Source organism: Arabidopsis lyrata (assembly GCF_000004255.2).
Source record: "Arabidopsis lyrata subsp. lyrata unplaced genomic scaffold ARALYscaffold_1, whole genome shotgun sequence".
In the NCBI taxonomy this organism is placed as follows: Eukaryota; Viridiplantae; Streptophyta; class Magnoliopsida; order Brassicales; family Brassicaceae; genus Arabidopsis; species Arabidopsis lyrata.
In genome coordinates, this window is record NW_003302555.1 from 14,110,173 (window position 1) to 14,137,072 (window position 26,900).

The 26,900-nt window shown below is 30.1% G+C and overlaps 4 protein-coding genes across 6 annotated transcripts; 1 reads left to right on the forward strand and 3 right to left on the reverse strand.

The window, feature by feature from the left end:
* Positions 1-82: 82 nt before the first annotated feature.
* On the reverse strand, positions 83-2,226 carry LOC9326983 (protein OSB4, chloroplastic). Of its 2 annotated transcripts, none has more exons than XM_021015224.1 (6): positions 1,946-2,226; positions 1,162-1,433; positions 940-1,043; positions 704-839; positions 494-561; positions 83-413 (listed from the first exon to the last, which is right to left on the reverse strand). In XM_021015224.1, exons 1-6 carry the CDS (start codon positions 2,170-2,172, stop codon positions 270-272), a joined length of 951 nt encoding a protein of 316 aa, XP_020870883.1. In that variant the 5' UTR covers positions 2,173-2,226; the 3' UTR covers positions 83-269. The 2 variants fall into 2 exon arrangements, with proteins under 2 accessions (XP_020870883.1, XP_002893671.1); XM_002893625.2 differs by having other exon boundaries at positions 1,823-2,224.
* Positions 2,227-2,726: 500 nt separating this feature from the next.
* LOC9329733 (thioredoxin O2, mitochondrial) lies at positions 2,727-4,514 on the forward strand. Its single transcript, XM_002890875.2, has 7 exons — positions 2,727-2,907; positions 2,997-3,105; positions 3,303-3,368; positions 3,470-3,520; positions 3,608-3,687; positions 4,058-4,102; positions 4,242-4,514. Exons 1-7 carry the CDS (start codon positions 2,878-2,880, stop codon positions 4,338-4,340), a joined length of 480 nt encoding a protein of 159 aa, XP_002890921.1. The 5' UTR covers positions 2,727-2,877; the 3' UTR covers positions 4,341-4,514.
* A 10,267-nt stretch (positions 4,515-14,781) lies between these two features.
* Positions 14,782-18,127, reverse strand: LOC9326984. The gene is made up of 4 exons (XM_002893626.2): positions 17,368-18,127; positions 16,119-16,193; positions 15,909-16,046; positions 14,782-15,360 (listed from the first exon to the last, which is right to left on the reverse strand). The coding sequence occupies exons 1-4, from the start codon at positions 17,581-17,583 to the stop codon at positions 15,055-15,057; spliced, it is 735 nt and encodes a 244-aa protein (XP_002893672.1). The 5' UTR covers positions 17,584-18,127; the 3' UTR covers positions 14,782-15,054.
* Positions 18,128-22,293: 4,166 nt separating this feature from the next.
* LOC9329734 (transcription factor bHLH111) lies at positions 22,294-26,100 on the reverse strand. Of its 2 annotated transcripts, none has more exons than XM_021010774.1 (7): positions 25,567-26,100; positions 24,268-24,820; positions 23,598-23,714; positions 23,299-23,376; positions 23,070-23,135; positions 22,908-22,946; positions 22,294-22,777 (listed from the first exon to the last, which is right to left on the reverse strand). In XM_021010774.1, the coding sequence occupies exons 1-7, from the start codon at positions 25,881-25,883 to the stop codon at positions 22,604-22,606; spliced, it is 1,344 nt and encodes a 447-aa protein (XP_020866433.1). In that variant the 5' UTR covers positions 25,884-26,100; the 3' UTR covers positions 22,294-22,603. The 2 variants fall into 2 exon arrangements, with proteins under 2 accessions (XP_020866433.1, XP_020866434.1); XM_021010775.1 differs by having other exon boundaries at positions 23,299-23,367; positions 25,567-26,098.
* Positions 26,101-26,900: the final 800 nt, after the last annotated feature.

Below are 26,900 nucleotides of genomic sequence, written 5' to 3' on the forward strand. Positions count from 1 at the left end.
AGTGTGAGGTAACTTTTGGAGAAATTAAAGAAAGTCCATATTTCCCACGAAACATAAACGGATACCATTTTATGCACATAACTAAGATATAACGCCCCGGACCACATTTTTGCTATCCGTTGCAGCCAGAAAAAATAAGAGTAATGCAACCAAAAAATTTTGTTTCAAAACATCTCTAAGATCCAATATATGCACATAAGATCATTACCACATTTCTCCTACCCGTAGAAGCCAAAAAATAATTAAGAGTAACGCAACATGAAGATTGGTCAGAACATCTCTTGTGCTCCGTAGATGTCACTTGTTTTGCTCTTTGGGGGAGGCAGTTTTTCTAACACCCAGCTCGGAGAGTCACTTAGCCAGAGACCTACACCGGTTTCTTTGTGCTTAAAATCCGGCGCTTTTGGGTGTCTCTGCATGGATTAGAACTATAAATGATTAGTATGTTACGTATATGTGAAAACGATTGATTAAAAGGTAAGGGAGTTTTCACCTTGTCCAATCTATTGTCCCACCACTTATTCATGTTTTCCACCAAGTCCTTCCATGATTCCTCTCCGGCTTCAAATGTTTTACAGAAGCAAGATTGTTAAACAATTAAACAAAATTCGATTGCATCTTCTGAGTTAGAGACAAAATGTTTAGTTGTCATTCCAATTCATAGACTATTACAGATTCATTGGTAAGCAAAGAGTTTCCTTACCCTTTGGTTTTGGTGCATATTTTGGAATATCAAACTTCACGTCTTCGAGCTCGGACAATATCTCTGTGGGAGCTTTGTTAAGCCAAAGAGCTTGACTCCCGTCTTTCTTCTTGAAATCAGGGTGTTTAGGATTAACCTGTAGCAAGAGATATCAAGAAAAAGAAAGAAAGAAGAACCTTAGACAAATGTATCACGGAATTGTAACAAAAAGAACATACTAAGACAAGTTTAATTACCGATCCGTTCTGTTTGCTTTCACGGTAATCACACCATTCATCCGGTTTATCAACAAGATCAAACCAAAGATTAGTTCCAACATCTCTTCCTCTTTGAACGCTAGCTAAGAACAAGAAGACAAATGTTCATGGTTATTACCAATTTTAAACATCCAAACCAGTAAGAATATCACAGTACTGAAAAAATAAAACCGGGATTTCCGCGCTAGACGCTTAGCTTACCAGAATGCTTAAGCACACCTTCATTTTGATTCACCGTTGGCATAACTTTTGGTAGGGCTTTAGAACCTTCAATGTAGTGGAGATCACGAACCATAACTTGATGTGAAAAGCTACCATGAAAGCTTTTAAACAACTGAACACATGCTTGGTCAGAATTTGCTCCAGATTGAATCACATCTCCTAAAATCTGTCCGGTAATATGAACCCGATCGTTTTTCTTCAAATAACTGTTAGCCGTATGAGCTAAATCCCCTTCAAACAGTACCGGAATCCTAATGTTCACAAAATCAATAAATGTTTTATCAATAACAATAAACCAATGCATCATCCTAACAAAGATCATTGCAATTTCAACTTCATAACAAAGATAAGCATAATCAACATGTCCAAAGTAAATTTCACAGAAACTTAGTAATACAAGAACCAAATCCACAAGTACTCATCAAAATGCAGAATCAAAACCCATAAATTCACAGTTCATGGCTTAAAGTCTTAAACTTTACAAGAACCAAATCTACAAGACAATCAACAAAATTCAGAATCAAAGCCATAAAGTCTTCGACTTTAGCGACTTTAGCCAAGTACAGAGTTGCAAAACGACAATAGACCAACATGCAAAACTCTAAAACCCAAAAAAAGCAACAAAACTTCAAAGACTAACCAGAAATTACTAGACGAATCAGACACAGATTTGGAATCAGAAGAAGGTTCATGCGAAATGACTGTGCCTGCCCAGAATTTTCCATCGAGAGTAGAGTCGAACTGAACTGGTTGGTGAACGTACCCAATCAAATCAATAGAATTCGCAATTTTGGGTTGGTACGGTACCTCCGTCGGTCTCGGCCACTCTTCCGTCGATTTCTCAGCTCTGCTTCCTCCTCCGCGAGTACGGCTACTACTTTCAGCAGAAAAAGTTGAAAGATATTGGTGAGAAAGAACCCATGATTGTTTAGAAGCTGAATTTAACGAAGGTCTTATGGATTTCGATAGTGATCTTGCAAGAAACTGCATTTTGGAGAAGATTCAAGTTTTTAGGGTTTATGGGGTTTGACGACAAAGAAAGAAAGAGTTCGCCTTTTTAGATTCTCGTTTTCGACAAAGAAAGAAAGATAAAACGACGTCATTCAAAGTTAACCGAAGCATAAAGAACCAAACCAAAATTGATTCGAAATTTGAAAATATCCTAATGAATCCTAAATTATAGAACTGCAACACAACCAAAATAATTTAGGTTTCCGAAAATATTCGAAATATAATTTTTAAAAATATTAATTTTTTTTAGACAATATAATCAAAAATAGTCGAAAAGTATCCAAAATATTTAAAAATAACTAAAAATATGTCCAAAAATATTTGAAAATAATTGAAATATCCGAAACAAAATATCCGAATGATACTAAACTATAAAACCGAAATAATTGAAACCGAACCGAAATTTAAAATACTTTAGAACTAAAACCGAATGAAACCGAACTGGATACCATTAGGACTATGTTTTTTCTTATAAAACGTTTCGTTTTTGACGGGGCAAATTTAGAGATCGCAGATTTTATGAGGGTTATTTTGTAATTTATATTTTGTTTAGTTCTAACTTCACCGTCCGCGGCGGGAGAGAACGCTGGGAAAACAAAGAAACCTTCAAATCGGGAAATTCGAGAAACCCTAAATCGACGAAAAAGAGGTATCTTTGAATCAGAAGCTTAGTGTGTTCATACGATGAAGAGTCAATGGTCTAATTTCCATCAGGTTTTTCATCTTTCCCTGGTCTTAGACTCTCGACGTTGTCCAATTTCGTACCATCTCTGATTCTATTCTCAAACTCGTTGTCTTCGCAGATTGGGAGAAACTCTTTCTTAGCTGCTTCTGCTGTCTACGTTTCAAGCGAATTCAACTTCGTAAACACATCTCTTCTTAATCGAAGAAGCTTCTGTTTTGCAGAAGGAGGTAAATTTCTTAATATTGGTTGTGTGATACTTTTCAATTGTTCTTGCATAGATACATGAATTGGTTCAAGGGTTTGGTCTAGATTGTTGTTTTAGCTTGATTGAATCGAAAAATATGTGCTTTAGCTTGATGGTGAACTGGATTGTTTACTTTTCTGATAATCAAATTTTAGCTGATCTCTGTAATTTGCTATTTAGATCGATCCAGCTTTGTAGTGTTGAAATCGGAGGCGGAGTTCAACAGTGCATTGAGTAAAGCTCGAGGTAGATAAATGAACAATCATGTGTTTCTTTTGTTAACTACTTCAGAGCTTAGTATTATCAGCTCTGCTTAATTTTCTCTTGATGTTATCTATTTTTTTCAGATGGATCTTTGCCATCGGTTTTCTATTTCACTGCCGCTTGGTGTGGACCTTGTAAGTTTTAGTTCCATGAAAGCTTGTGGATAGTAGTTTTTTCTACGAGTTGCGTTATTAAGTTATGTATTAGTGGTTTGACTCTAGGCAGGCTTATCTCTCCTGTAATATTGGAGCTCAGTAATAAATATCCTGATGTAACAACGTATAAGGTCGACATTGACGAGGTATGTTTGCGTTTATATATCTATCATCACTGGCATGGCTTTTATAGGTCTCTACAAGTGTCATCATGCGACCGAATTCACCATTGTTTATGGTTTTTTTCTGTGGTTAGAAGCTTTTAAAGTATCTTCTATCAAATCCTTTCAATTAGTCGATATGTCGAACCAAATGAATAACTCAACTAACCTAAAGTCTGAGATATATTGCTACACTATGGTTGCTTTAACTGGTTGCTGATGTCACATCCTTCAAAGCGACATAAGTCACTTCGACTGATATTTTGTGGTTGAGTCTCACAGACATAAAGCTATCTTCCTATGAGTGCCATTGTAAGCTCCATTGACAAAGATATCTCCTATTCCATATTTGCAGGGCGGTCTTTCAAATGCTATTGGGAAGTTAAACGTCTCTGCTGTGGTAACATCCTCTGTTCCTTTCAAATATTACTTTTACATTCTCAGATCAAGCATGAACTAGTGTTGCATCTAAATGAGCTCTAATGTTATCAATGTTGAGATCCATCTGATGAGGCATTATGATAATTTGATGAATGCAGCCAACACTGCAATTCTTCAAAGGCGGCGTGAAGAAAGCAGAGATTGTTGGCGTTGATGTGGTGAGGCTGAAGAGTGTCATGGAACAACTATACAAGTGAGAGAAACTTTCTGACTTATGTACACTACATTGCTTTGAGTTGTGATTATTTTGTGCGTTTGCTTTAAGTTAGATTATTTCATTCTCGTGTTCCTGCAATTCATAAGGGTGTAAGTTTGGTTTCTGTTAAAGAGTTTTTTCGGTTTATAGTATAATAAAGACTTTAAGACCATCACTGTGACTTTTTCCTCACAAAGCACTTGATTATCGTATTACAAGCGAACAACATTCGACCTATTCGAAGCCCAGAAGACTTTATGAGTTAAAATAAAATGTTGTATGAGTTTATGTTGACTAATGTAACTTATAAGTTTCATTTTAAATCGTGAAAAAAAAAGAGAATGTGATTTGAACTTATTTCTTGGCCCAATATGGATGAAACAGAGTCGGGCTGGTCTTAAGAAGATGATCCATGTGATTTTCTCGACCAATATAAAACATTTTAACCGGAACAAGAAGTACTAGGGGGTAGGAGTGTCAAAATGGGTAACCCGACCCGACCCAAACCCATATGGGTTCGAGTGTTTAATGGATGGGTTTGATCCGACCCATATATTTATATGGGTTGAATTTACATACCCAAACCCATTATTATAGAAATCCATTAGCTTAATGAGTTATATGGGTACCCATATATATGTATAATAAAATAAATCCAAAAAAATAACATAAAATTGTAAACCAACAAAAGTTTTTAAATAATAAATTAAAAAATCTAGATATTAAAATAGAAAAGCATCCTAAAATCTTAAAACCACAAATCCAAAGAACCATAAAACCAAAAAAAAAAAAAAAATAGTCTTAATTTAAAGAACATTTGAATCCTCTTTAGATGCATCCGATTCTCCCGCATCGAATTCTGGCCTCATTCTTCATCTTCGGCTTCATTGTCTACAAACGAGTTGGAAAAAATATTATACATATATTTTACTTTTTACTTTTATTTTTAGGTAAAATGTAAACTTTAATAGTTATTTTATATATTTTACATATATAGTTGTAAAGAAAAGAAGATATTTTACATATATTTATATAAATTTTACATAATATATTAATATAGATGTATATAAATTTTACTTTTTAGTTTTGGTTATGAAACTCATGGGTAATCCATGACCCTAATGGGTTTTACCCATTAAACCCATAACCCTAATAGGGTAACCCACTAAAACCCATTTATATATATGGGTAAAAAAATTTTACCCAAACCCACTAAAATCATGGGCGGGTTCGGGTAATCCATGGGTATTAACCCATTTTGACACCCCTACTAGGGGGACTTCAAATTTGGCTAAACCAAATCAAGATTAAACCGGAAAATGACAGGACAGTGGTGAAAATCAGTGATAAGAGAAGAAGAAACAAATACAAAGGAGGGAGTTAGATGAATGATAGTGAGTAGGACCGGATTTGACCGGTATAGTACAATCTGTTTTTACAGCTCCATACAGAGAGACTTAACAATCATTAATGAATGAGAACATATTATGTATATACACAACTTCTTATCTCTATCCTTTTATGATTTTATCTTTGTCCTTCTTCTCTTTGTATCGTAACATTACCATTGGATCGTACCCGATACAAACGAGAAAAAAAAAACTACAGATTCGATACTGAATTATTGATTATTACTCGAAGTTTCATAAATTTTATAAGTCATCAGATACTATTGTAATTAAAAAAAAAATGGGAAAAGTTTTGTAAGAAATTGCAAAACAAATTGTGTATTTTTCTTTTTGTTAAAGACAACTATGTAGACTTACAAGTAATGATTTCTCAAAAATTTCAGAATTCTTTTTGAATAATTCCAAAACAATTGTAAATTTTCTTAAATATTTGTAAGTTTTCATCGTTTTCTGTTGCACATAAATATAACCGAAAAATAAACATCACCGATAATTTATCGAATGAACAAGATAGATATGCATTTTCGTCTAAACTAGTTTGGACATTTATTTTTAGATATATAATCAGAAAAATAAATATTTCGTCAATTTAAAGCAAAACAAAGTTGTGGGAGTCTTTTAGGCAATGGTTTAGCAAGGGTTTTATGCTTATACACCAAGTCACCAAGTCATGATTTCAATCCTCATCAAATATGAATTATTACATAGTAATGGATGTAAATTTCAAGAAAAATTGACGTTTCAAAAAAAAAAAAAAAAACATACAGAAAATTTCTTATGTGGTGTTGGTTGAGTCATTCATTAAGATTTCGTGTGTGTGGTAAAAATAATTTTTTTTATCGTGAGTGTGGTTCACATAAAACTAGCTAGTGTGGATCGTTGTTGTGTGTGTGGAACTGTTTACTTGTGAAAGTGTTTGTAAAATCGTTTATGTTGTTTTTTATGTTGCATAAAATTAGTATTGCTTTACTATGAGCAATAAGATCATCATCAATATGAAGATTATTTTCTAATGATCTTATTTTTGCATGTACTTAAGTAATAAAATCTAAATGGAACTTCACTGGCCAGTTTAGTCATTGAAAGAAATCTTAGATTGTCACAACTATTCAATTTTAGATATAAAATTCTCATAACTTTTTTTTATAATAATCCTATTTAAGGTAAAATCCTTTTGTGGTCTTCTTTTACTTCAATCCTTCTTTTGGTTTTATCGAAAGGAAGTAGTATATAATAATTTTCTAATAATAATGATAAGAAAAATAAATGGGATGAGAGAGAGGAGGAGGGTGGGGAATGGTCAAAGGAGAAGGACAATGATTTGGCCCTCTTTTGTTTCTTCAGTACTTTTATTTCAGTCTCCTTTTATTTTCCATATATTATCTCTAATCTTATCATCTTTTTTGCTATTCATAGCAAAAACACAATCTATAGTTATGCTTAAACAGACTTTGATAGCCAAAAGCTGTGATAAAGTTTTATACAATTAAGTGCTAACTATCTATGAAACTTTTAGAATTCCTTAACTTTTGAGTGGTTTTTATATGAGTTATCAATACTTGAGGCAATGATCCTTCAATTATATTTGGCAAATTACCGATAAGTTATATCATATGTGGAAAAAGAAAAATTAACAACCTTGATTACTAGGTAAGGAAGAAGCTATACTATAGGGTCAAGATGTTCTATTTGGTTCAATCACAACATATATTTTGTCATTTTATATAATTATTATATATTAGTGCAATTAAGATTGAAGATACCATCCTATGTCTTGTCATATCAAATAAGATTATGCCATTCCCACAAATATATTTGATAAAGAATAATACACTCAGTTTGTCTTCTACTAGACTGTGATATAGTTAAATTTATTGCAATTTTATGATGCTTATACATTTATGATGGAAAACATATCAAATGTCCTCAAATTTGAGATATCTAGATTCAACCTATAAATATCCGTATTTGGCTTCTGTATATCCATCCAAAAATCAGAATCAAATTCGTAAAAATAAAAAATAATTTATTAATAAATAAAATAACGATATCAAATCCTACATACACTAATTTTAAATTAAATATCTATATAACATTTTGATTATAAGATATCATAAAATAACAAAATTTGATTATTATATGTAAATTTATAAATAAAAGATCACAAAACAATTTATTTTATATATATGATCCCTATATCCAAATGTTAAAATTATGATACATAATCGAATCCGGACTCAGTTTCGATGGATCCAACATACTCTTTGTATGTTAAAAGGTTATATGTCAATTTTATGTAAATATATAAATTTTGATTATTCTATGTAAATTTATAATAAAAGATCACAAAACATTTGATTATATATATATATATATATATATATAATCCTTATATCCAAATAGTAAATTATTATACATAATCGAATCCGGACTCAATTTTGATGGATCCAAAATACTCTTTGTATCTTAAACGGTTAAACATCTTAGACTTAGACTTCTGAATTTTTGAATCAATTTTAAATCCCAAATAAAAATTTAATCCATATATAATATTGTATAAAAGATAAATCGCGATGAAAAAATCACTAATAAATCACTTGAATATATTTTCAAAAACCCGTCGAAATAACTTGGTTTTTCCCGTTAAGTAATACAACTGATATGTAGTAGAATTTTCTGTAATTAAACTGCAGTTTCTGGTAATTAAATCAAGAACATTGTCACCCATTTGAACTCTATAATCAAGAAGACAAAACAAGATCGGTAGGAGGTCCTCAGAGGCCAAAAGGACTGACAAGTGTTTTCAATAATGAGAGTGATCTTTTGGAGCAGTGAGTCAGATCCATCAAAATGGAGAAGACTATTTCTCTCTCCTCTCTCAATTTCAATCTCAAAGAAGGTCCCATCTAAAGAAAGGCTAATAGATTGCCAGATTCTGCAGGGAGTAAATTGGCCAGCTAGTCTTTCTTTCTATGGTCTCTCTGCACCACCACCTTCATCATTTTCAACCCTCCTTTTTTCTTCACATTATATTACTATTACTATATAGTTCCGGAAAAAAAAAAAAAATTTCTTGTGGAAATATGAACTTTTCATCACTATTCAAAGAAATTAAAACCATAAGTTAATTATGGGGTTTTAATAAAACAAATTAATTAGTTAATTATGGTTTTATATCACAAAATTTCAAAAGCATTTGAATTTGAAAACAGTTTGAGTTTTCATATATACAAATACAATAATCCAAGATAGTATATCACTTGATCATGTCGACCAAAACTTAAGACGTAGATCAGTCAAAACCTTGCATATATGCATCAGCATATAATATTAACTCGATCACCAAAGCAAACCAATGATCTAATATTAAGGGAAATAAACCAACGATCTTAATCTATTAATTAGTTAACATTTATAAAATTATAATCAATGTCTCAAAGCTTTAGAGACAATTGCTTAGTCGAGAGATACATGTACATAAATGGTTATTGACTTATTGTGACTCAAAAACAAAATGGCAAATAAAGGATTACTTGATTTTTCAAGTCTCATGTCTTAAGTCTCGCGATATTAAAGGAGGCAAAACAATTTTTGTTTACATTTACATCAAACCCTTTATATGTGTTTGCAATTTGTTTCTCCTTGAGATAAGTTTGCTTTCTTCTTGAAAGCTTTTTGTATCTCTTTTATTGTGTCTCAAAAATAGGGGTTTGTAGTTTATAACTAAGGTGCATAGTCATTGTCATGTGCATAGAGGGGACATCCTAAGAAAACTCAATAAAATAAATTAAAATACTTTGAATTGCTCATTTTTTGTATTTTTACTATATATCTTTCTAAAATAATTACGTGGGTCCTTTAGAGAGTGAAGCCTACACATTACAAAGATATCGACATCATGTAGGTTCCATTTATATAAATGATTGAGTAAATGGTCAAAAGCTTCTATCATGCCATATGCCTTAACTCTTTCTCTCTTTCTTTTTTCTTGGAACAAATATTCCAAATGAAACTCATTGTGTTAACTATTTTTTTAATTTAAACTCCTATTACGGTTATAGAGATTTGACTTAACGAGTATTCGAATTTTGCGGAATAAGCATATTGATACGACAAGAAAACATCATTGCACAAATAACTGTAATGCATTGGATTCTATGAATAACTAAATACACAAGCTTTCAATACAATCAATTTCAAGTTATAAAGGCTTTAAGATTAATTAAAGTAAAAAAAAAAGCTTGATCCGGGGAAAAACAAACTTTGAGAACTATTAGAAAAATTTAAAGTCTTAAATCCAATATTGTAATTTAATCTTGAAGAAAAACTAGATAAAAATTCTTATATCAAAATTTCCACATTATTATATAAAATAAATAAATATTATATAAAAATATTTCTTTGACTTGCAATTTGTTGCGAGAAAACTCCTTGCAACTTTTCATGATATCAGCAAAATATAAAGTAAATCAATTTGCATATACATTTGGCCCGACCTTGATTACAACATTCTAACCGTCTTGGTATCTCTCATTATTTTTGAGACATGAGCCATGCTTGTACTTTAGAAAATTTGTAAGACTTGTTTGATTAGTTTTATCTATCACCACCATTTAATATGATGTTTTATCGTCATTCACGATTTCACATGATACGAAAAATAATGAGTCATACGAAACTTGGTTTGAGGCTTAATTGTGGTTATATCATTAAAAGCCACTTATCTGAAGAGACGGGAGGTTAGAACGTAAGAGCAAGTCCAATGGTGTTTCTTAGTGAAGTTCTTAAGAAATCCTTAGTTTAAAAAATCATTAAAATTAATGAAAACAAGATACTATAGTTTCTTAGCTTAAGAATTGTTTCTTAGTTTAGAGTTTTAGGATTTGTTAAGGACTCATGTTGTGTTGTTTTGTGATTGGGTGAGGAAAAAATATAGAAGCCAAAAATAAATTTATCTTTTGTTTTTTGTTATTCTGCGACACTTATTTTTCTGTCTTGCAAAAATTTATCCTTTTTTTCTTGTTTAAATGCTAAAGTCTTGTTTTTGTGAATGAAGTTTTACTAAGACTCAGATTCATATATGGTATAAATTTGGCACGAATTAAGCTAACGACTAATCGTTATTCCGGTTTTTGATTTATATTTTTTATATGCTTTTATGTTTTGTATGTTTAAAATTTTAGAAAATTATAATAATTATTAAGTTTTATCAAATAAAAATGTTTATAATTTTCATTTTAAAAATAATTTTTTTTTAAGAAACTCATTTAAGGACTCTACCATTGGACAATGAAAATTTTAAGGATTCAACACAAACTCTTAATTTTAAAATTATCACAATTTATAATAAAAAAATGTTTAAGAGTCCTTTTATAGACTTTACCATTGGACTTGCTCAACATACACACTTTTTTTTTTATAACTAATGGGTGATTTAAAAAACAAATTGTGCTTGATTACTAAATTTTAATAATGGATATGTCGAATAGTAGAATTGTTGTGAGATTATTTTAAAAGAAGTTCCCAGCAAATCAATTACACTTTTCTTATACAAAAAAATATAATTGTTTCAATTTTTCAAACATTGAATATTATTTTAAAATTTGGAGTAATATCAAAGAACAACGAGACAAAGGACCTGATTGGTTATGGTTGTAGCTTTAGATTTTTGTCGGTAGAATATAGGCTGTAAATTTTTTTGCAATAGCTTTAAGATTTTGACTGTGATTTTTCAAAAATAAAAGCATGATTGGTAAATCTAAATGTAGATTTTCAAAAAAAGAAAACGTGATTGTAATTGATAAGTTTAAATTGTGTATTAAATATTAATAAATTTTAAAACAAGATTTTCTAAAGTTTGGGCTGTGTTATAGTGATGTAGGAATATTTTTGGATGTGGAAAGTTTCTATAACCACTACCAATCATCCTCAAAGAAATTCCACGAGATTTGGACATTCCAAACATCTAAACACTTCACAAAAAATCTGAATTCCAATTTTAGTAATCTCCACAATTTATCATATAGTATAAATTGAAAAAAAAAATGACTATAGAAAAATGTGTATTTGCAAAATTCTTTCAAGGGGATTAAAATGTACACGAATTTTTTCTATATTTCATGTGCCACTCGAATTTTACCAATTTTGAACAAACTTGGCCATCAACCTAATTAACTTAAATTATACTTCCAAAACGTTTTTCCGCATACATCTCATCTTCATGTGTTCCACTGCATTAGTTGTTTGCCCTCATCAGAGACTTGTTGCGTTTGCAGTGCCTAGTATAAAATCATAGAATGTATACATAAATATAAGTTAGCATAAATAATATATTTTCTTGATAAAAGTAAATAAATAATATTGATATAGATATTTTTTTTCGACGATAGAGAAAGAGATCTTAGTGGACTTCTGCAACTAAAAAGGCTGTATGACACACACACACGTCCTATTGTTTCCTATCTGTCCGACTACCTAGAACCTCTTGTGCCTTGAAGCACAGGCTGTCCAGGTGATACATATCCATTATCATATTTACTTATAAATAAATGTATATATTAATGTATTAGTGTATGGACTCATATTGTATTAATATATATTTGTTGAAAGTGACCCCAAATTTTTTTTGTATCATTTATAGAAAAACAATTTAAATGTTCAAAATCATATGAAATTTTGCAGTGAATATAGGCAAAATAAACATTAAACACAATAAATTAAAGATGTACTACTACAGGATTTTTTTTTGTTTTTTTTATTTATGCGCATCCTAAATAATCTTAATGAAATTGTATTTTATTATATTATAGAAATTTGTAGTTTTTTTTTATAAAAAATAAACGTCAGGAGTCAGGTGGCAATTGGCATGGTTCTTGAGAAAGTCTGAATGGGAACCCATCTCTCCGATAAACAAATAATTAGATCCCTATTTCTTCCCTTTTCTTTATTATTTTGTATTAAAAATCATATAGATCCTCACCAAGAAAATGTTGAAAAAATCATCTACATTTCTAAAATTATTTCCTCCTGCACTTTATTTTTACTTTTTTGTTCCATAATATTTTCCATATTAATTAAAATTATTGTTAAATAACAGTTGATAAAAATATTTAAATTAATGGAAAAAATCATACAAATAAATTAATGATAAAAACTAATGATGAATAATGGAAAAATGAATTACTATATTTTCTTGTATAGTAAACTAATCTAGATTGGGACCAGTATAAGATACTACCAAAATTTTGTTTTTGCTACCAGTGAAAAAGAAAATCATTTGCTATCAATTACTGGTATGAATACATAATAGCTATTAAGTCTTACTAAGTTAGTATACTAGTTACTATTTTAATAGAATTATCTTATAAAAATATTAAGACCAAAGCCATTGCATTTGCATGTGGAGGAGAAGAACATGAAGGCATTTTTGGCAGAGAAAGACACGTGTCAAAAGCCCGTTTTACCACGTACTGTATGTACGCCAATGGCCTTATGCTACAAAACTGTTGCATAGATTAGATTGTTACAAATATGGAAACCTAATACGAAGAAGTGGCCCGACCATGTGCTTTTTATCCTCATCAATCTCTGAATAATCCCCTTTATTTCTTACGACATATTATTATTATCATACTTTTCTCTAATTTTTTTTTTTGCCCTGAATTTAGTAAACTGTTCCTTAATTTTTTTCACTAAATTACGCACACGTGACGTTTTTTTTTTGGTTTATCACTGGAGAAGCTAATTAGATCACTAAATCATGTACTTCTTGTACGAAAGTTTTGAAAAGTTATTTCTGTAAGACTGTAATTGTTTTTTTTGTTTTTCTTTTTAATATTAACTATTAAAATGACTAACTTGAAAAAGGAAAAAAAAGAGTATTAAGACTGCAGCAGAAATAGGTTTTACGTGTGTTCTTTTTTTGGGGTATCTTTGAAAATAAATCTAAAAGACTTAGTTGTTTTACTGAAAATTGAATCCAATAATACCTATATAGTTTATAAATTTTATTTTCCCGGGAAATATTTTATCACTGGTTTGGAATTTTATGGTGTAAGAAAGATCCTCCTGATGTCTATAAAAACGATTTAATTTGCTTGCATAATTGTCCTTTGAAATGTTTTTATTCATAAGAAACTATTGATAAAATAGCCCGACCATGAGGTGGGTTTAATTCCCGATGAAGGAATCCAGATACAATTGCAAGTAAAACAAACTTAGAGTTCCTACAAATTAATTGATAAATCATAATATAAACATTTTTCAGAACCACTAATTAGATTGTGAAAACTATCACTAACTAGACTAGAAAACCAATGTATTTTATATTTTTAAAATCAATATTGTGCAGTCTCTACACATGACCTGCTGTAAAATGGACAAACTTAAAATAATCAATTCCCACCAAATAAACAACAACTAAGTTTTTATGTGTTTAACATACTCTTAAAATACAAGAGTTAATTATGTTTAGACTTCGTTTGTTCAAAAATAAAAAATAAAAAAAATAAAAAAATGTTTAGACTCCATATATTTGTGGTACTCCGCTTTATATAATTTACATTTTCTGCAAAAAAACCCATCAAAATAGCTATTTTTTTTTGGTAATTTTATCTTTTATCTTCAAAAATAGAAACTACTCTTTAACTATAGAATTTAATTAACTATAGATCAAGTCTTGTCGAAATCTAAATAACGGTAACAAAAAAACATGTTTAAGCATCAACATTCTGTGTATATATCAAATTAATTACTATGATATCAACACACAAAACATAAAATTGATAAATGGAAAACTTATTATTGCTTATTTTCTGATGAAAGTAGACAACATTTTATTTATACTAGTATAAGTAGAAAAACGGTGTTGATGTAATTGATGACGCAGCAAAGACTTTTCAGCAGTCCCCGTGAAAACCTGTCGTCGTCTCTTCCCTCTCCCAATGAAATTTACCCAAACTACGAGTCCTCTCCCTTCTTTTAAAGTTCTTTAGTTTTATTAGTCTACACTTATTACGACGAATATACTTTTATAAAGTACCAAAATCACATTCAACTTCTTTTATTCATGAAGAGACCAATAATTCATCAACAAATACAAGAAGCTAATTTCACATTACCCACAAAAGAAAGAAAAAAAACCCCACAAATAACTAAACACATTTTCGTGATAAAAGAGTACTACTTATTTTATCGTACCCGTTATAAGATATACCTAATAAAAGAAACACGATACATATTTATATGGAATGCTTATTTTTTAAATATATGTAAATGATTTTTGCCTATGATTTTATTGTTTTATAATTATGAAAAAGGAGCCCTATGAGGAGCACCTTTTCTTCTATTACCAAGTGATGAAAGAACCATCCCAGGCAAGTAATTGTTCTCTTGCTTCTTCTTCTTGTTCTTCTTCTTCTCTTTTTTATGACTATTGTTACCTTGCTCTGATTCATCTGAAATTACCATTATATCCTCCGCATCCTCCATGGTCGATATTTCTCCGAGCTGATCATGTCCGTCCATTCTCAAACCCTCGAACGTGAAGTCCGATTCATCAATTCTATAGAGAACGCTTGATAAATCATCTCCTTGATATGATAAATAATCCACCTGCATTCATATTTTTTAATCATTGTTAGGTAACATAATTGTGTCTTTATAATAATAATAACGCATACGGCTAATATTGGACATGATAGTTCATAACCTAGGAAAGTGCCCACTTTGTACTTGCACATGTGTTTAAGAATATTAAACAATGAACACAATCCAAGAAATTTCTTAACATGATTATAAAGCATGAAGAGAAATAAAAAAAACAGCTGTTTCCCAAAGTTTTGTTTTTTCATCTTTAGTGTAATGATTTATTAATAAAAACTTTATGTCATATGGTTAAAAGTTGAAGCAATCATTCTATTCTATTATTTTTTTCCAACTTTTACTGAATATAAAAAATCAACAAGTGAATCTCAAGAATTAATGGGTCTCACTTTTGTCATTCATGGGTCAACTATGTCAGCAACTTAATTATAACTAATTTCCATGTTTTTATTGCACTAGGAAGGACAAAATTCAAATTAAAAGGTTTAAGTTCTCTTCTTAATTAGGGTTCACCTAAGAGTAACATAATTTTCAAATTATTTTTGCAATATTATTACCTTGCAAGAGAGGGAACAAAAGTGGAATGGTTCTTGGAGGATTCTATCACAAGTGAAGCAAACATTTGAAGAAACCTTAGCTCTTGATTGTGGTCTTTGATTTATGAATATCACTTTGGCTCCGTTAATTGTATATGGCTGAATATACAAAATTCTCAATCAGTATAATAAATTAAATTCAAAATAAAAGCCTTCAAGAAATTATTTCACCTGAACATATGAACAATCTATGAGCTTCTCAAGATCACTCAGCCGAACGACGTCGTGGTATACATATCGTCTCACCTGCCGATTCATAAACGAAAGGGCTTAATTGTTAGAATTTAAACTAATCGGGTAAAATTCATAATCCTTCACAAAATAAATCCTCCTTATCTCTACGGAAGCAAACAACAGGGCAATAAATAAATCTTATAATTTTATGAAGAAGGATAGATTTGCACCAATAATGTTTTTTGGGGAATAGTGGAAAATTATTAAACATTTTAAATTGATAAAAACAAAAAAACCTGTGGGAAAGAAGTTAAGGGAAGTGAAGGAAAAGGAATTTGGTCAAAAGCTTTGATGTTCTTTGAAAGCAACAGCTCAAGAGAAGTTGAGCAGAGAAGACAATAAATTTTAAAGGAACCAAGCAATTTGAAAAGAGAAAGAATTAATAAAAGATGTGAAAAAGATACATACTATATATTTTTTTTTTTTGGTATGAAGATACATACTATATATAGAAACAAACCAAATCCACAAAATAGACAATTCAAGTCCAATTACTATCATCACATAAATACATGATACATATGAATCTATATATGTTGTTTATACATGCTCTCAAAACCTCCAAACATAATTAGAGAAATGATCATATCTTTAGAGTAATTAAACCAAATTTGACCTAAAGGGTTAAATATGTAAAATTTAATCTTAGAGGAAAATTAAAAAATTATGAGAAATTTAGAAAGATGGCTTAAAGGGTCTTTTAAGAAGATGAACATTATAAAAAACATATTTTTGGGAGAAGAAAAAGTTTGTGATAATGAAAGTTCCATTAAAAAAACAAAGTTCTTATAGTACAAGTTCCAAAAGCTCTACAATTTGCATTTTTTTGTTAACCGGGGAAATCTCAAATCGAACTCCAGACTAATCCCGGAATTGAGAATTTTCCAGGAAAATTACCAAGAAAAATCAAAAACAAGGGTTTATGGTTAGATTTAACAATTTGCTAACGTGTGTTAGTATATACATATTTCGCTACAATCCAAACATCTCTTATAAGAGAGAGAATTTTCTTCGAGAAATCGAGTAACAGAAAAAAACTATACGTACACAGTGATTCAGTGTAAGTACAGATATCAACACAAAAAAAAAAATTTACAATTCACAAAAAAAAAACATGGGTATTGAAATTGTCAAGGAATCGAATCATGGGTCATAAAAAATTCTCAATTTTTTAAAGTTTGGTTACCTGAAGAAGAGGATGAGAGCGATGTGCAGGGAGACAGTGAGGACAAACACTGAGACAACAGAGTAAGCAAAAAACGTTCTTTTCGCTTTTACGGCGAGTTTCGTGGATTCCACAGCTTGAGAAGAAAGTTTCCGCCATTAATCCTTCAAGCCATGCAGGTTTTGTTGCTATCATCATCATCATCTCTTCTTCTTCTTCTTCACCATCTCTCATCATTTCTGTGAATTTTTATGATAGAGTTAAAACCCAGATGGAAAGTTTCGAAATTTTCACTCAATTTATTGAACAAGAAGAAGAACCCTAAAGAGAGATTGAGATTTTTGATTGGGGGCTTCAATTTTGGAGAGTGTGTGTGTGTGTGAAGAAGAAGTGTATGTAAATGTTTATATATAATATCCAATGTTATGTGTATACGTCATACGTGTGTGTGTATGTGTATTGGTGTTTTTTTGTAATGTAGAGGAGGTTCCAGAATTATTGTCGCTACGTATAGAGAGAGAAGGTGTTGGTTGGGTAGGAGAAAGAGAGAGAGAATGTCTTTTATTGAGAAAACGAAATGTTCCCAAAGATCAAATCTTTTGCTCCATTGGCGAAAGATCAAATTTTAGAGAGAAGGTGTGACAGAGTAAGTGGCATGGTTAAAGTTTTAGTCTTGATTTTACCATTGGGCAAAACACACAATAATAGATAACTCAATTTCAAGTTTTTGATTACCTTTTACATGGAACAAAAAGATTGACTGAGATCTTTATTGAGAGGATTTATATGTTTCTTTCTTTTAAAGAAAAAGACTTAAAATTAATATTACGAATGTATATCTTCTTGATCTTTTGTTTGTGGTGCATTTAATTTCATAGAGGACAAGTGTCCCTGAAGATTAGTTTGTTTGGAGGGATCTCTAAGGTTAATTTACTTTTTCTGGATATGATGATACTCATGTCTCCCCTCCTTCCACCTAACATATAAAAAACAAAGTGATTTTTGTTTGGTAAAAGATTTTTGGAATTCACTTTTTAATTCATATATTAAAAAGCTTTACATAATTTTTATTTATAACATTTACGATCATTTATAGCAAAATTACTTAAATTATCACTCCACATATATATCTTGTGAAGGTGTTGAGGTATAATTATGGTGTGATATTTATATATATATATATATGACATTAATTAAGAAGATATAAAATATGGATTGATAATGAAGATACAAAGATATGGAGTGATAATATTATTATAATAATCTTATAAGTGATAGTGGGTATACTTATATTTTATTCACACGCTATATTTTCATTTTACTAAATAAAATTTCTGAGTGTCGAAATTTATAGTACTTTATGAATGTTAAATTACTTGGTGTTATTATGCTATGCACATATATTAAATTTATCTTAAAAGACCAAGCAAACTTTAAAAGTAATCAATGTTGGTGCTATTTAATTATAAATTACAAAGTTTATAGAAGTGTTTATATCAACATTGTCACTCCTAGTTCTCTCTTTCTTTCCTTTTTCTCCCAAAAAATATTAAATAAAAACTCATATTTTTGTTTTTAAAAAAGGAATTTGTGCAAAAAAATCCTCCAAATCGCTAATATTTGCAGTTTTACCATTCATCTCCGAAAAATGCAAATCAATATTACGAAGTCAAATATAATATGCAATATAACCCGTTTAGATATTTTAAATTTTGGGTTTGGATTCGGATCGGATTTTTTGGATCGATAGTCTCAAAAACCATCATAATTCCAATAACTAAAATTATCAACAGTTTCAAAAATATAATTAACAATACAAAGAGAACAAAAATATGAGAAAGCTTTAAGAAACCGAGGTGAGGAGAAGAGTACTTAAAAAACTTAAAAATAAAGAGAGCATCACTCTTGCCAATGCCATCCATACTCTATTGTATTTTCTTCTTCTTTTTTCTTAGTTATAATATTAATAAAATAATTTCATATCATACTTTCACTCATATCTCATATCCTAGCTTTGGACATCTCCAAAAATCTAAATTTGTCAATCAAACGCTTTCTGGTAATTGTTTTGTTCTTTTTTGTCCTGACTATTTTGTTTTGTACAAATTCTGTTTATTAGAACTTTCAAGCCAAATCATATTGCGAAGCTTAAATATACTTATGATATTGATTTCTTTGAAAATAAAGCTTAAAAATAAAGAGAGCATCGCTCTTGCCAAGGCCAACGTCTCTGTCATCCATATTCTATTTTATTTTCTTATTTTTTGTTTCTTAGTTATAATATTAATAAAATAATTTTATATCTTACTTTTGGCCTTTTGGGCATATCTCATATCATAGCTTCGGACATGCTCCAAAAATTTAAATTTGTCAATCAAACGCTTTCTAGTATTGTTTTGTTCTCTTTTGTCTTAACTATTTTATTTTGTACAAATTCTATTTATCAGAGCTTTCAAGCCAGATCATGTCGTGAAGTTTAAAGATAATTATGATATTGATTTTCATGAATTCATCGTGGAGCAACATACTGTTGATTTTGTCACGAGTCACTACCTCATTCACGATATCACCAATGAGGACAATAATTTCTAAAGCTGCTCAATATCCTTAACAAATCCCAAATTAATAGTCTTTTGCATAACAAAACAAAAGGTATGAAATTGTTAGATCTTATTTTTATCTCTTTTAGTGATGTATTCAGTATTCATATATAACCTTATTTTTCACCTCTTGGTTCAAATCATTGGTGGCAAGTTGGCAGCTCGCGGATTTGCTTCATCTTTATCTAGATGGAGAAAAATATTCATCTATGGTGTATACATAAGCAAAACACTTTCTTTTAACACTAAAATATTCATTAAATCAAATCTATTTATATTTAGTGTTACTTATAATAAATATAGATGAAAATTATACTTAACAAAAAAGTTAAATACAATAAATGAATATTGGCAACAATATCTACAAAGTACAAAGTTGTGAAGTATTTTATTAGTAATAATATAATTCGAATAAGAAAATTAATTTTCAAAATTGGTCTTATTTAATATTTTAGAATTTGTTAATCAATTTTAAAATGGATATAAATTTGATTAATATATTAAAAATACAGTTATATATTTTAAAAGGTCATAATAAATGATATTAGTAATTTCATTAATATCTGAGACCAAAACTTTTACGGAATAACGAAGATGCTTCACTTACTGAATTATATTAGCAATTTTATTATTAGGTGTATAATACTTTTTTAAATAGATACTCCCTCCGTTTCAGTTTAGTTGTCGTTTTAGGATTTAAATTTTGTTTCATAATAGTTATCGTTTTAGGTTTTCAATGCAAATGTTTGGTAAAAATTCCAGTTTTATCCCTACTGTTTTAATGTTTTGGCCAATTAAATTTTTTATAAAATATATTAGTAAAGGGTAAAACAGAAAATTAAATGCTTTACTTAATTTGTGTGAAAAAACATTAAACGACAACTAAAACGAAACGGAGGGAGTATAACATATTAAATTTTTTTAAAGATGTACAAGTATTGGATCTCTAAATATCGCGGTGAATAACATATTGAATATTTTCATGTAAAAATTATAAGATCATGAAATCTTTAGAGAAATATTTTTGTTATTGAAAATCAATATCAATTTTTTGTATTGAACTTTATTTTTATTTTGTGGATGAGATACAATATAGCCTTTTAGATAGATTTTTAGCAATTTGAGTTATTTTTAAATATTGTGATGGTAAGACGGTGGACTTAAACATTATGAAAGAAGTGATTACATAATTTTATCATTGCAATAAAAAAATTTCTCTATGTATATTGTTTGCATGTAATAAATTAAAAGATAGTAAATGAAAGATGGTATACAATTTTAGCACATAATAATGCGACAATCAGTTACATAATAAAATAATATGTTTGAAGCATAAACGAATTGGGCAAGCATATTGTTTTTAATTTATATTTGTTCTATATCACATTATATTATTGATCATTATAAGTTGTGTTTATAAATTTTATTATTTGATATTGTGATATATTAAGATATCTTCTAAATGATTTTCTTTTGAAATATAGTTTCTATAAAATATTATTTTAAAAATGTATGAATTAAATTTGTGAAAATATGGCAGTAAAACTTTCATGTTTTAAACTAAGAAAAAAACTAATTTAAAGTTTTTACCTGATTTTGATTAATTAGTATTACATAAATTGATTAGCAGTAATTTAAAAATTAACTTTGTGATTTCAAATAAATCTAATATTAAATATCGTTTTTTAACAAAAAAAAACATTTAACTATCTTAAATTCTTTGGAAATATTGTTTGACAGTAATGATTTTGAGTTTTAAGATATCTTTAATCATCATTTAAAGATTAACAAAAAAATAATAATTCATGAGTTTATATGGTTAGTTTGGTGATTTTTTTAAAGTTGAGAATTGCTTCACTACTATATTGATAAAATTTAAATCATTTATGAGTTTGTCTAAGTGAAGTGGAGGATTTCAGATTGAACAATAGACAGTTTAGACTAGTACAACCAATGTAGTATTCTTTTTTATAGTATTTTTCAGCATTAATAGGATAGCATATAGTGTCAACCAATTAAATATAATTTATTTATGGTCAGATTATATAGAAACCCAATGGGCCCAACTATATAGAAACCCAATTCGTTTATACTCTCTTTGAACCACATTTACTAAATTGTGGCATGTAATTTGGTTAAACCGTTTCAAACCGAATCAAAAACCATCTACCAAAATTGAAGCCCATTTACTTATTCTATATCAAAATTTGCAATAGAAGAAAAATCCAAAGTTTATTTTAAATAAATTTCAGTTTAAAGATTAGTTCGTTAACAAAAATGAATTCTAAACTGAAATCAAAATTGACGAAAAAAAAAACTGAAATCGAAATTATAGTAAACCATTTGATTCGCTAGCTCCCAGTCAAATTCTTTCTTTATTGCATTGTAATATTACCTAAACAAAACTCAATACATTGTATTCTATGTGTGACCATATTACAATGTTTTAGGCTATGAGGAACAACTGCAAACTATAGAACTGTGACCCCAATGATTAATATGCATATATTATATATACACATACTGTTCTCCCGTTCTACTGCTTTCTACTACAGAATGACCGATGTTTCAAATGGTTTATATCACGACCATAATTTTATCAAATCTTTCTCTCTACACACTTTGTAGCTATACTAGTTGATCGTGCATGCTCGTCATTAACGATACAAAGAACCTCTATACGAGGGACTCCAATAGTCAGTTGCACTGTTATCGCGGTATGCGATTGGGGTGCAAGAAATAGGAACCAAACAAAGCCCTCTACTCCTTAGATCTAGATGTTTCGGTCCCATTTTGTTGTGATCTTCTCTATCCCATCCTCCCCATGGATCCTAAAAACCATACATACGAGATTATAGTTATTTAACTTAAGAGATTTCCTTTTCTAAAAATTCATTAACAAACTATTTTAAAAACTTTAAGAAAAATTTACCACCACCCATTTTCTCCTTTAAACATTACCTTAATTGATGAATTCTTCATATAAGGAGTGCTTAGCAGCTGCATGATCGTTAAAATCACCAACCAAATTGTTAACTAAGATAATCATGCTTGCAAATATATGCTTGCCACAATTATTATTTTTGTAATTTTCACCGTATATAATTAAATAAAACAATTTACCTTAACTTGCTCTTGATAAAAATTTATGTAAGTGATGGCTTCTTGAAGTACAGAAGCAGTATCCGTCTGAAATGTTTTCAAACCAATGTTTCATTTTCTTCGTTGTATTATATAAAAAGGAACGTTGAAAGAGATGAGAACTATATATAATAAAATAAAAACGAAACTAGAAAAAGCAATTTGACAAAACAAAAGAAAGGAAAAAAAAAAATGGTCTTTTTGTTGTTACCTTTCCAAAGGGAGACACAATTTGCTGTAGAGTCGTGATCTTGTCTCGAAGTTTGGCTTTTGGTAGTTCCTGCCATTTCTTTTTCGAAAATAATGTTATGATTTTGATTTTCCTTTTAGTATTTTTTTAGCCGAGTTAGTCTCATTCACAAATAAATCTCATAACCTCCATTCATATGAATATAAATTTATAATAGTGACAAATTTCTTACGTGTTTATCATAGAAATCACAATTCAATATTTTTTGCAACATACTTACTAAGTGCACACATAAGAGGATTAGATTATATAGAAATTACCTTCTCCGGCGAAAGTGTAGAGCCGGCGCTGCACTTGGCCTTCTTGGAGACCTCATCGGAAATTTCTTCACATCTTTTCTTCTTCCCGGCGTTTGTTGTTCCCAATCTCCCTGCTGCCTGCAAAAAATAGCTTTCAAGTTCGTGTTAACGTCAAAACAAAAAAAAAGTTCGTGTTTAACGTCGGTAAATAGACTTTCATTCGTAATATACTAGCATAATGGTGCAATAACAAAATGTTGAATTGTTTTGTGGAGTTAAATGGTTATGCAGGATGAGAATCCTAAAGGAGGAATTTGACATTAAGAAAAACATGCAAATAGCAGCAAAAGAAAACAAAAAATTCCAACTACCACAAACTTTATGGTTATAGATTATTCCTCAAACCTTAAGTGTCCCTTTTGAAAATTTTCTCAAACTATTGGCATTTTTAAAACTAAAATTTGTTTTCTTAGTATGTTAGGATATTTTTCAAAATATAATATATATTGCCACAAAATGCTGGCAATTTTTTTTCATAAACATAGTAATAACATCCGTTACCAAATATAAAGATGCAACAGAAATATCAATGTTAAATCCACTGTTAACTGGAACGTTTTACCCAATGTCGATAATAAGCTATTGTATCACATATTTAATTATATGAACAGATTTGATAGCGTATACGTACCAGTGATGCCGTTTGCTGTTCTTTCTTGTTGAACTCGGATACGTTTAAGGCCTTAAAGCATGGCTTAAACGACGGATTAATATCCGTTAATGGCCTACTTAACCTTACATCAAGGAAATTTCTAGAACTTTCTGTAGGATCATGGAACAAGGAACCACCGCCACTTGAGCCATTATTGTAACAAAGATCTTCCTCATTTTTCACCTCCAAGGCTTGTCTGTACATAGAAACGTCGTCGTTTGTTTGAGAATGATCATGATCGAAGTGATGATGAAGGTTATGGTTCATGTCGGGATTATTCGGTGGCGCAATTGACCAGTGCTTGCCTACAAGATCCGTTAACTTTGACAGCCGTTGGTCACTACTTTGATCGTACCTAACTTGATTTGTGTCATAGACCCAACCGTTATCGTTATGGCAGGCTGACTCGAATGATGCTAGTTCTGATGTTGTTGATGAATTTCTTGAAGATGTTATGTGATGATCATTATGATGATGATGATGATGATGATGATGATGATCCATCATTTGATCTCCTAAGCTTCTACTAGGCCTGTCCATTTATATAATTTTATTAACGTGTGTATAAAATATGATATGTAATGTTACAAAACTTAAGATAAATATGGGCGCGTTTTTTTATAATGAATTTTTGTGTTAATGCTAGATTATTGTTTTTACTTTCAGAATAAGAAACACTAGATAGATATTGATACTTTCATTAAAATAATTTTGGGATATTGTAAACAGGTACAATATGGTTATTTTGGTTTGCATTTTACGTGTTCGTTTATATTTTTCAAGTAATTAATACTTACTACGACAAGTTTTTTAAATTTGAACTACTACAACATCTTTTACTTTAAAATACGAATAAACTATATCTTCGAGTGGCCAATGATATAGAATTATAGATGAATCATAAGTGCAAAATTATAGGCATACCCTAACCAATCAAACGTTAAATCATTTATTGGGGAACAATAATTCAAAAGAGCTAGCTACTAATATACTTTCTGTAAACCAACTTTTAGACCTCTCTTTTGTTTCTAATGTTTTTTTTTTAATTTTTGTTTTTAGGCCTGGAAAGCATTCATTTTTTAAAAACAAACAAAAATAATAATAGTATGAACTAGATGATATCTTTATGGAGTGGAGCGTAGAACTTTAAACCTTAAGCTAAACTTTGATCCACAATTACCGCTATGTGAATTGTAAGGAAGAATGCGAAACTCAAAGAAGAAATAATCATAAGTTGGATAAGATAAATATATATCAAGTGTTTTTATAGATACTTACAAGAAGGCAAGACTCCATAGATGATTATGAGAAGAGACTACGTGGTCGCGGAGCAACTCATCGGAAGAGGAGGCAGGCTGATTTGGAGCCGAGAGAGAGTGATGATTGGAGGATTCAGCTGTTAGGTCCAAACGATTTGAAGCGCTCACGGTAGAGATCGAGAGATTGTCTTCTTCACAGCTAGCGTTTGCGTTTAAGTTTTTATTACTATTCTTATGGTAAAAAGACGTCGAATTAATCGAGTTTGCATGATCATTATGATGATGTTGAACATCTTCCCACCATGATGAACTTGGAGTACATTCTTCCCTTAACATTTTTCTTTCGTCGAACTTATTTTCTTTTGTTGGTAAGTCTAGAGGATATGTACATTAGAGAATATAAAGTGTATATGATACGATCGGTGGTGGTGACAATATTATATGCGAGTGGGGTATGTCCACTACATTACATTTAAAATTACATATAGTTATATATATATATGTATCTAAGCCACCGAAGGATGTGTTATATGCGGTCTGCGTAAGATGGTACGTCAATTAAAGATGTGTTTGACCTCTACATGAACTTGTCACATTTTTCCGGTATCTAGATGGATCTTGGTATATTTTACAATTAGTTAAAATTCTATAGAACCTAATAATGTATATTAGTAGGTATAATCTTTCGATCAGACAACATGCAGAGTCACAAACTAACTAAAAATAGAGTTTTTCTATAAACAGAATATGAACCAAAAAATAATTTGATAGTAGTCAAAATGGTTATGTTTTTATTATAGTTATTTCCTTTTCAACCATGTTATTTGGAGATTAATCTAAGTTTAAAAGAATGGTATTTCAAAACATGTTTTTTCCTCAGAGAAGAAGACATGTCTCCGCCACAACGAGACATGTCTCCGCCACAATGTACATTGTCATCAGACTTGGTATTTGCCTATTTGGCCAACCTATAACCAAAACCCGCCTGTTACCAAAATATGCCTCCGCCACACGTGAATGCGGCCGGGTGCCACAACTTCGTGACATGAGGCCTGAAAATTACTATTACCCAAAAATTGTTGTTTCATTTGCTTGTTAAATATGCGTTGGCGGGCGAAAGCATAGCCATACTAGAAGTTCCACGCTTTATTAGTGCATATGGAGTAGAATTGGACTCGGAGTCAATAGTCACTAGCTAGCTAGCTAATCTTGTATGATGATTCGGTTCTAGAGCCCTATTTGTATATCAAAATTTATGTATCGTCTTCTTTTCAAATAATTTCTTTTGAATTTTGATCGAGAGAAGCCAATTATTTGGCTTTATTTCCATGCTACATTAGGTTTGACCTACTT